The sequence below is a fragment of the Acomys russatus genome, chromosome 29 (genome assembly GCF_903995435.1).
Source record: "Acomys russatus chromosome 29, mAcoRus1.1, whole genome shotgun sequence".
Lineage (NCBI taxonomy): Eukaryota > Metazoa > Chordata > Mammalia > Rodentia > Muridae > Acomys > Acomys russatus.
The window spans coordinates 39,132,885-39,144,000 of record NC_067165.1 but is presented as its reverse complement, the minus strand read 5'-3'; the positions used below and the strand labels follow the sequence as shown (position 1 = coordinate 39,144,000).

Sequence of the window (11,116 nt, the reverse complement as noted above, 5' to 3'; positions counted from 1 at the left end):
ACAATTTCTTTTCTAAAGCGAGGAGTATGCTGTGTTTATTAAACCGTGGAAAGTTTGTGCTCAAAGATAAGAGACAGTCTTGTAGAAAACAACAAAATAAAAATAAATAAATAAATAAATAAATAGGATCACTTCAAAAAAAGGGGTCCCAGAGTTGGGGAAAGAGCCCCAGGTGGAGTCAGAAGCCCATGTCTGCAGCCAGCTCTTCCTAAAACCGCTTCAGCACTGTGGAGGGAGAAGAGATTGGGGGGGATTTCAGACTTCTGAGTGAAACTGAGGCAAGATCTGGGCTTCCCTCACCACACCACACCCCCATCTATGGTGCCCAGATCATATTGACCTCTAAGGCTCTGGGAAAAGCTGTCTCCCTGGGCCTCAGTTTCTACTGTAAAGTGGGTTGGTTGTCCTCTTTGCCTTTGACGATCCAGTTTGGAGAAAATGGAGGGGAAATGCTCTGAACTCTTTGTGCCTTGGGAAGGGGTAGTCAGCAACAGGCAGTCTGCTCCTTGAGGAGGAACACATGGCCCCTCCAGTGGAAGGCAGGTGGTGGCTGTGAGGATGTGTACCATGTGGTAGTTCCTGACAGGCTGCCTTGGTCTTAAAGACTGTCAGCAAGGTGGAGGAGGCCATGCAAGTGTTTGGAGAGCAAACCTAGGGACCTCTAGCGGGGACCACGCATGGGGATGGGAGATGCTGTCTGCACGGAAGTGGCAAGGTAAGCACTCACCGTTACAGCCCAGACGACTGACGGAGCCGATCCGGTCTATCCTCTGCCCAAAGCAGCCTGAATTGTGCATCGCCTTGGAGTTTCGAAGTCTCTGCAGGACCTGGAGGGCTCTATCTTGAGACCCAAGGACTCCTTTGGGGGGAGCTTTTGTGGGGCCTTGCTTCTTCGGGAGCTGCACCTGAGCCATCTCCTCTGACTTTTCCCTCATTAGGTCCAGCAGTTTCTATGATGAAGTGGGGAGCCCAGACCTCAGAAACACGCGTCTGGGTCCCTCACCCCTCCATGGTGCCCATTGATTGGTTTAAGGGGATCTGGTACCCAATCTTGTTACTTTCTGATTTTTGCATGGTCGATTCCCAAAGAACATCGGGCCTTTTCATTGCAGTTGCCCCAAACCCTTCAGGCAGACCCCATCTATCCATGCAGACCCCCGGTGCTCACCTGCATCTTCAATTGTTCCGGAGACTGGCTAGGACTGCCCAGAGGGTGAGAGCCACCTCCCAGGGGTGACAGAGAAAGGAAGAGCAGGAGCAGAATCATCTGGGACAGCATCTTCCGGAGATCCATGCTGCAGAAGTGATGGGCCCCGGCCGCTGCTGCTACTGCTTGCTTGCTTCTGCACCTTGCTGTTCTTTCTCTCGTTCCACCTCCTGAAGCAGCGAGTGGTCTGACTTCTCCAGCAACGGTGCCTCTCTGCCTTTTATCCTGGGGCTGGGTGTCCAGCCAGCCCTTCTCATGGGGTAGGGGTGGGGCTATCTCTGATTTATCAGCCACATTCCTGCCTGCTGAGCTCAGGACCCGAGAATTCACCCCTCTGTGCCTCTGTGGAGTATTCGTTGTGGGTGGAGGCTGTGCAGAGCAGGCCTTGTATAGAAATGGGCTGGGCTAGGGTGGGAGTGTGCGGGGGACACTAACTCCCGTCCCTGTTTCCTGTTCCCTTCTTTTCATGCAACAAAACCTGAGGGCCTTTAACATCCTGCCCCACCCCTATGGGAAATGGCAGGAGAACCCCTGCTTTCCCAGCCTCCTTCTAGTGTGGGGCTTATGGGGTGACTCATTGAAAACACTCCCAGACAACACCCACCATCACCAGCCTCCCTGGGGAAGAGTGTCCTCAGAACGTGTAATAATCCAGAACCTGCCTGGCTTCCTAGCACCTAGCTGAAGTTTTGATTGCACCCTGGTAGCTGTCCGTGGTTCTGATCTCTACGAGGGACCTCCTCACAAACTCTCCGGCTCTCTCCTCAACTTATTTCCAGGCCAGAAGGATGGATATGGCTCACACAGCCCTCTGATACCCAACCTCCGCCCTCAAGACCTTGTGAAGAAGATTTCAGCGCAAGGATGCTCACTCTCCAACGCCAACTGATTGAAAGCTGGCACATGACAAGCAACTGCTGGAATTTTGACCCTCCTCCCACCCCTTCGGGAGGAGAGCTGATTAGGGTAGAATTTTGAGAGCCTGGCCCAGAGATGAGGTCATGTAGGAATGTGTCCTGGGGCATCTTCAGGTGCCAAAGTCTCTCCAACCGCTAGAGGAAAAGAAAGGGTACCTAGACACTAGAGGTGAGGGAAGGGTCTCTCCCCGGGGCTCTAATAGGATCACCCATGAATGACTTCTCCCTAACACACTAGCCTTTCATCTCAGATGATAACTCAGAGTCCAAGGACAGGAGGCCATGGCATACACACCCACGTGTGTGGCCAATGTCACTATCCTTTCTGCAGAATCTGTTAACAAGTGTCAGGATGGTTGAGGACGATGACCAGGAGTGGCAGTGGGTTAAGGTCGAGATGGAGGAAGGGGGCAGTTAGAAGATCATGACTCACATTTAGAGAAAACTGTCAAGCTTGGAGTGGAGTCTGGGCCTCTGGGACCCACGTTTGAATGCGCTTCCGTGATCTGACCCTGGGGAAACAGACTCCTAAGCAATTGCTTTTGAGGGCCAGAGATCCCTTCAGCTCAGCCTTCTTCCTTTTACATGCATTTGAGACATTGTCTCTCAGTGTTAGCCTTGGCTGTCCTGGACTTGCTTTATAGACCGGGCTGGCCTAGAACTCACAGCGATCCGCCTGCCTCTGCCTCCCAAGTGCTGGGATTAAAGGTGTGACCCACCACGCCTCACTCCAAAAAAGTCTTTAAGAGACTCCATCAGCTGGCACCTGGCCAACCTCTGGAAACCAAGTGGGAACCACACAACAGAGGCCTGCCAAACATCACATCTGGAGGATGTCTTCCTGATGAACTCTGTTCCTTTTGTTCTCTTTGTATGTAAAGATGCACTTACTGTTTTGTTTTGTATGTTTGTTTTGCCTGCATGTGTCTATGCGTACTGCGTGTGTGCCAGATGGTGAATTTTCTTTTGTTCTTTCTCTCTTTTTTTGGAGACAGGGTCTCATGTAGCCCAGGCTGGCCTTGAACTCACTGCATAGCTAAGGATAAACTTTACTTCCTACCCTCCTGCCTCTATCTCCCAAATGCTGAGATTACGGGTGTGCACCACCAAACTCAGTTTAATGCAGTGCTGGGCATGGACGCCAAGACATGTACATGTGAGGCAAGCACTCTATCACCTACAGGCCCCAGTCTGAGTGTCAAGTGCAGGGCCTCACACTGGCTGGACAAGCACACAGTGAGCTTCTGGACTTTGCTCTGAGTCTTTTTTTAATGTGTGTGAATGTTTTGCCTGCATGTAATGTTTGTGTACCACATATATGCTCGGTGCCTCCAGAGGTCAGAGAGGGTATTGGATCCCCTGGGCTGCAGTTACAGGTAGTTGTGAGCCATGATGCTGTGCTTGGAATTGACCCTGGGTCCTCAAGAAGAACAAACAGTGCTGAGCCATCTCTCCTGACCTCCACTGAGTCTTAACCCTGCCCTCTGTGGCTGTCTGTACCCATAGACGACAGTGGCAGCAGGCAGTGCCCAGACAATGCTTTTATGTGTTCTCTGCCCCCTAAAACGGTGTCTTGTTTTCTTTTTTGGGGGGTGGGCTTTGAGACAGGGTCTCTCTGTGTAGACCAGGCTGGCCTTTAACTCACAGCCTTCCACCAGCCTCTGCCTCCCGAGTGCTGGGGTTAAAGGCATGCGCCATCACTCCTGGCTTCTTCTTCTTCTTCTTCTTCTTCTTCTTCTTCTTCTTCTTCTTCTTCTTCTTCTTCTTCTCCTTCTCCTTCTTCTTCTCTTTTCTTTTTAAAAATTATTTTTATTTATTTTTATGTGCATTGGTGTTTTGCCTACATGCATGTCATGAGATCCCCTGCAACTGGAGTTACAAGCAATTGTGAGCTGCCATGTGGGTGCTGGGAATTGAACTGGGGTCCTCTGGAAGAGCAGCCAGTGCTCTTAACTGCTGAGCCATTTTTCCTTCCCCCTACCTATCTTTTTTGTTGTTGTTTTCAAGACATGGTTTCTCTGTTTTCTGTGTAGCTCTAGCTGTCCTGGAATTATTTCTGTAGACCAGGCTAGCCTTGAACTCACAGAGATCCACCTGCCTCTGCCTCCTGAGTGCTGGGGTTACAGTTGTGCACCTCCGTGCTTGGCTTAGAAAGCTTACTCTTCTAATCAAACTCCTGCAGAAAATAAGGCATTCACCAATGAATGGATTAACCTCCCAAGACCCTCCCTTCATTAGCATGTGCGTTTGGGGCTAAGCCTCTAACATATGGGGAGCACATTTAAACAGAATAGCCTATGCCATATGTTGGGGAAAACTTCATTTATTTACCCTCATTCCTTCCCTCTCTTCCCTCCCTCCCTTTCTTCCCATAGGATCTTATGTAACCCAGGCTGGCCTTGAACTTTCTATGCAGCCAAAGATGACTTTGAATGTCCAATCCTCAGGCTCTACCTTCCCTGTGCTGGGACTACAGACATACACTGTTACTCTTGGTTTATGTAGTACAGGGGATCTGATGCCCTGCATTTGACACTCAGGCTGGGGCTCTAGCTTAGTTAGTAGAGTGCTTACCTAGCATATTAAAGTCTTGGGTTCCATCCCCAGGGTGTTTTGTATGGCACGCAAGCACTCTGCCAACTGAGCCACGTCCTTGAACTTCAATGCCCCTCTTGTTACAGCTGCCACGCCTACTACCCCTGAGAAAATTCTCTTACTAGCCCCCAGAACAGAGCAGCTGAGATGGCCCTCCACCTGGGGGAAGACGAGAGTGTTTCAGGACATGGAGGTGGGGCAAAAAAGAACCAAGACAGTCACATGATCCCTCCAGGGACTCATCTCAGGGACTTATCACACATCCTCTGCTATGATGCAGAAGCGTGAGGGGTGACTCACGTGTGACTGTCTTCAGTTCTTGTGTCTGGTCGGAAGAGTCTGGCTGTGGCACTGGGTCAGGCTATGAGGAGCCCGCAACCCCTTTCCACTGGAGAGGCCGGAGGGGATTTGGAGGCTGTAAAAGGACCTGGGACAGGAAGCATCTGTCTGGCCTCCAGGTCCCTCCAGTTCAAACTCCAGCAGCTTGTCTCCCTGCAGGGTCAGGGAAGGTAGACATGGTCACTCAGAAATGAGCACTCCACAGGACATCTCTAGTAACTGTATGTATACTAGAAAGTTTCTCTCGACAAACATATATGAAAGCTTGCTCTATTGCCGGGCTATGAAGCAGCAGTGTACAAAAGAGAGGAAATCCCCATCTCGAGTGGCTTGCATTCCAGGAGTGAGGAAACAGCAACTGGCTAAATGCTGAAGTAGGTTCTTGCTGCGGCTGGGCTTGATAGCGCACGCCTTTAATCCCAGCACTTGGGAGGCAGAGGCAGGCGGATCGCTGCGAGTTCGAGGCCAGCCTGGTCTACAAAGCGAGTCCAAGGCAGGCAAGGCTACACAGAGAGACCCTGTCTCAAAAAACCAAAAAAAAAAAAAAAAAAAAAAAAAAAAGAAAAAGAAAAAGAAAAAAGAAACGATGCTGTGGGCTGGAGAGATGGCTCAGCGGTTAAGAGCACTGACTGCTCTTCCAGAGGCCCTGAGTTCAATTCCCAGCACCACATGGCAGCTTACATACACTGTAACTCCACGATCTGACATGCTCACAGAGACATACATGCAGGCAAAACATCAATGCACATAAAGAGAAAAGAAAGAAAGAAAGAATTGCTGCTGCTAAAAAACAAACAAACCAATAAAGCAGAAGAGAGAGTGCTGCCAGGGGTATGTGGAGGTAAGAATGGGAAAATCAGGCAGCACCTGACTAGGGTGGTGTTCAACCACTGTTTGCTGGAGATGAGGAGAAAGTGTCTCCAACAGAGAGAGTGATCAGTGCAAAGGCTCTGGGATGTGCCAAAAGCCCAAAGCCAAGGCGTTGGCCAGCTGTCCCCACCTCTCCAGCTCTGGAGGACACTTCCTTGCCTCCTCCAGGCTCTGGTAGCTCCAAGTGGTTCTTGGATTGGAGACACCTCACTCCCATCTCCGTCTTCATGTGGCCTTCTCTGTCTGTGTCTCCAAACGCCCTCTGTTTCTTTCATAAGCACACTCATACTGAGCTAGCTATAGAGTCACATGCCTACAATCTCAACACTCAAGAGGCTGAGGCAGGGGGGTTGCTGCCACACTGAGGCTAGCTTGGGCCACAAAGCAGGTTCAAGGTCAGCCTGGGCTACATAGTGAGATTGTCTCGACCCTTCAACCCACAAGGGCTGGTGCTGTAACTTAGTTGGCAGAGTGCTTACTGAGTGCAGAGTACTTACTGAGTACATGAGGCACTAGATTTGGTCCCTAGTGAGCAAATCCCAGGAATGGTAGTGCACAGCGGTGATCCCAGTACTTGGGATGTAGAGACTGAGCAATCAGGAGTTCAAGATCATTTTTGGCTACATAATGAGGCCAGCCTAGGCTATATTAAATTCTCTCAGGGGGAAAAAAAAGACAACTTTAATCAGATTTAGGGTCCACCTTATATCCAGGGTGACCTTACCTTCTGGTGCATTATTTTATTATATCTGCAAAGATAGTTCTTTCAAACGCAGTTCCATGTTCAAGTTCCATGGGTTAAGACATGCCTATATCTCAATGCAAGTGTGCACGACATGATGGCAAGCCAAACACGAGTGTTGGGAAGGAAGGAGAAAAACAGAGAGGGGGTACAGGAGAGAAGGAGAAAGCCAGCCAAGGAAGGGCCACATTCATGAATTACATGGGGGCACATGTGAGGACAGAGATGGTGAGTGGCTTACACATGAGAGATATTAATAGAGCCCTTGGAGGGAGGACACGCTGTGCTGGAAAGGGACCGCATAGAAACAGGGCTGGGTGTACCGGAAGGGGCCCTGTGGCAGCCCCATTATGGGAATAGGAGGTGCTGGCAGGGCGCCAATGGCCTTCTAAGCTGGCTCTTCTCCCACAGCCTTACTTCCCTATGAAGGCAGGACTTACGGCTCAGAGCAGGAACTCAAGTGTCTCTTACCCACCTGGCTGTGTCTTCCTGAGCAGTTGGTATCTGAAGGTGGACCTACCCACTCCCCATTTAAAGGGATATGTGGGGACAATGTAAGGGGCTGGGAAGGTGGCGCACGCCTTTAATCCCAGCACTTGGGAGGCAGAAGCAGGAGGATCCCTGTGAGTTTGAGGCCAGCCTGGTCTACAAAATGTGTCCAGGATAGCTTAGGCTAAACAGAGAGACCTTGTCTCAAAAAAAAAAAAAAAAAAAAAAAAAAAAAAAAAAAAAAGACTGCTTACTGCTAGCTGAACATGGTGGTGCACCCTTTTAATCCCAGCACTTGGGAGGCAGAAGCAGGAGGATCCCTGTGAGTTCAAGGCCAGCTTTGTCTACAAAGTGGATCTACGACAGCCAGGGCTGTTACACAGAGAAACCCTGCACCAAAACCGCAACAACAAAGAAAGAATGCTTACTGCTTTTCCAGATGACCTAAATTAGGTTCCCAGAATTCCCTGAATTATATTGGTTGGCTCAGAATCACTTGTAACTCTAGCTCCAGGGAATCTGGCACCTCCAGACTTTGCAGACATCTGTGCTCATATGTACATACTCACATGCATGTACATAATTTAAAATAATAAAATAAAATGTTAAAAAAAAAAAGAGTGTGGTGGTGCATGCCTTTAATCCCAGCACTTAGGAGGCAGAGGCAGATCTCTGTGAGTTCGAGGCCAGCCTGGTCTACAGAGTCCAGGACAGCCAAGATAACATAGATCAAAGGCATGTGCCATCACATCCAACTCTAAAATTATTTTATTTTAATTAACTCACACACACACACACACACACACAAAATCACACTGCCAAGTAGTGGTGCCACAGGCCTTTAATCCTGGCACTCGAGAGGCAGAGGCAGGCAGATCTCTGTGAATATGAGGCCAGCCTGGTCTACAGAGAGAATTCCAGAACAGCAGGGCTACACAAAGAAATGCTCTCTGTCTCTGTCTCTGTCTCTGTCTCTGTCTCTGTCTCTCTCTCTGTCTCTCTCTCTCTCTCTCTCATCACACACACACACATACATACACTAAGAAAACCACTCAAACACTTGTGCAATCATGAGCTGAATATATTTCAGTGAACTTCACCTAGGGTTTTACACTTATACCATCAGTTATGTTTTTATTCACCTATCAGTCATACGCACAAAACAGAAAAACTGACAGGAGCTGAAGCTAAAAAAAATACCCAGTTAACTTCATATGTTTTTTCATGACTCATGTCCTTCGGCTAATACCCCACGTTTCCTCGTCACCTAACCTTCTTCTTGCTTGGTCTCCTTCCTAAGTATTGCACTGTACCCACACCAAGCCCACTTAAATATATTTAATTAAAATAATTCTATACATAGGGGTGCTTTGTCTGCATGAATGTATGTGGACTATGTGAGTGCCAGGCTGGAGAGCACATCAGATCCCTGGGACTGGAGTGACACAGTTGTGAGCTGCCAATGAGGGCTTATGCTGGAAATCAAACTCAGGTTGCCTAGAGCAGCAGCCAGTGCTCCTAACTACTGAGCCATTTCTCTACTCCCCTGTTGTCTTAGGATTTTATTGTTGTGAAGAGATACCATGTCCAAGGCAAGCCTTTTTTTTTTTTTTTTTTTTTTAGACAGGGTTTCTCTGTGTAGCCTTGGCTGTCCTGGACTCATTTTGTAGACAAGCCTGGCCTTGAACTCAGAGATCCGCTGGTCTCTGCCTCCCGAGTGCTGGAATTAAAGGCGTGTGCTACCACGCCCAGCCAGCAAGTCTTATAAAACATTTTATTGGGGCTGGCCTACAGTTTTGGAGGTTTAGTCCATTATCATCAAGGCAGGAAGCATGGCAGCATCCAGACAGACACGTTGCTGGAGAGGGAGCGGAGAGTCCTACATCTTGATCTGCAGGCAGCAGAAGGAGACCGCGCATCACGCTAGGCATAGCTTGAACATATATGACCTCAAAGCCCTCCCCCACAGTGACACACTTCCTCCATCAAGGCCACGCCTCCTAATAGTGCCACTCTCTACAGCCAAGCATTCAAACACATGAGTCTATTGGGGCCTATACCACACCTATTTACATATGCTTTTAATAAAAGGGGAAAAAAAAAAAAAAGACAAAAGCAAACAAGCAAAAGTGAAGGGGATTTTAAAACTCATTCAGACAAAGAGCTCTTTTTAAAGCCCAAGGAGGCAAACATCTCTTCCACATTGTGTAGGCGGATTGCATCTCTTCCTCTCCTCATCCTTCCCTGGTGCAGATCAACACCAAGATTGTTCAGAAAAGCTCCAGAAACAAGCTAACATACCTGACATCTGGTGGCCGCTCACTTCCTGCAGGATTAAAGGACCAGTACCCAGATAGCATTCTTAGTTTGTATTATACTGGGACAGAGTAAAGCAGTTCCTTCCCCCCAAGGCCTCTCACAGCTGGCTTGGCACTCTGGCCCAATATCTAGGCTCAGAGCAGGGACATGACAGGCAGATGGCCCTGAGCTGGGAGGCTCTGCTGGCAGCTGCCTTTGGTAATGTCTCCCACCCAGGGAGTCAGTGAAGCCTGGATACATAGCTTGAATGAGATTTGCCCCCACAGGTTCTAACATGTGAAAGTTGGTGGAATTGCTTGGGAAGGATTAGAAATGATGGAGAAAGTATATTTCAGTTCTCTCTCTCTCTCTCTCCCCTCTCTCTCTCTCTCTCCCCTCTCTCTCTCTGTCTCTGCCTCATGGTTGTTCTCTCAACATGGAAGCTCTCGGCTGCTGCTCTAGCACCATGCTGCCATTCTTCCCACCATAATGGCCATAGACTAATTTTCTGAAACTGTAAGCAAGGCCTCAATGAACACTCTCTTTTATAAGTTGCCTTGGGAGCTGAGCGGTGGTGGCACACGCCTTTAATCCCAGCACTTGGGAGGCAGAGGCAAGTGGATCGCTGTGAGTTCGAGGCCAGCCTGTTCTACAAAGTGAGTCTAGGACAGCCAAGGCTACACAGAGAGACCCTGTCTTGAAGAAAGAAAAAAAGAAAGAAAGAAGGAAAGAAAGAAAGAAAGAAAGAAAGAGAAAAAATAAGTTGCCTTGGTCATGGTGTCTCTTCAGAGAAATAGAAAAGTAACTAAGAAGTTGGTACCAGGAGTGGGGTGTTGCTGTGACAGGTCTGATTATGCTGGGGGTTTGTTTTGTTTTGTTTTGTTTTGTTTGAAGAAATGTGGAAGACTTTGGAATTCTGGACTAGGAAAGCTGTTGAATGCTATAAACAAGGATTAATGAACCATCTCAGTAGAAGCTTTAAAGACAGCTGTTCTGAGGGCAATGTGGACTATGCAGGTCCAGCTCAAGATGTTTCAGAGGGAAACAACATTAGCAACTGGGTTACGGGCCATTTTTGTGACATTTTGGAAAGGAATATGGCTGGGTTTTGTCCTAAGAATATGCCTGTAGCTAAATTGAAGAATTTTGGACAAATTTTGTTGGAAGAACAGATTTCAAAAGTTGACTCTTTCTCGTGGTTGTTAGTCATCACTCTTATGCTGGCCTACAATGAAAATGAGCAAATAGAGCAAAAAGACATTTAAAATTTACAGTTTGAGGGAAAAATAAGCACCAAGAAATTTAATGTTGGAGCCAAGTCTTATCCTCAAAGAGACAATAAAGAAAGGCCAGCCGATGTGACATCAGTATCAGATCCCAAGCTTCCAACTTCCTAAAGGAATATGTTGCTCCTAAAACAAAAGAAAACGTAGTTAGCAACAAGAAAAATGTCAACAAATCAAAGCTTTTAAAATATAAGTCAAGGAGAGCATCCACGTGCTGCATGTGGATGGCAGCAGCATCCACGTGGTTCTGATTTTACAGTCATAAAAGCTACAAGAGGGAAAAGGTCGCAGTTAAAGAAAGATGCTGAGACCAGGTGTGTGACAGGAGAGTCCTTGCATCAAGGCCCCAGAAGGCTATTGCATGAAGCTGTGA

The 11,116-nt window shown here is 48.2% G+C and overlaps 1 protein-coding gene across 1 annotated transcript; it reads right to left on the bottom strand.

Annotated features, from left to right (window-relative positions):
* On the bottom strand, positions 1–1,328 carry Nppb (natriuretic peptide B). Its single transcript, XM_051171428.1, has 3 exons — positions 1,169–1,328; positions 728–950; positions 1–225 (listed from the first exon to the last, which is right to left on the bottom strand). Exons 1-3 carry the CDS (start codon positions 1,292–1,294, stop codon positions 209–211), a joined length of 366 nt encoding a protein of 121 aa, XP_051027385.1. The 5' UTR covers positions 1,295–1,328; the 3' UTR covers positions 1–208.
* Between the last annotated feature and the right edge of the window lie 9,788 nt (positions 1,329–11,116).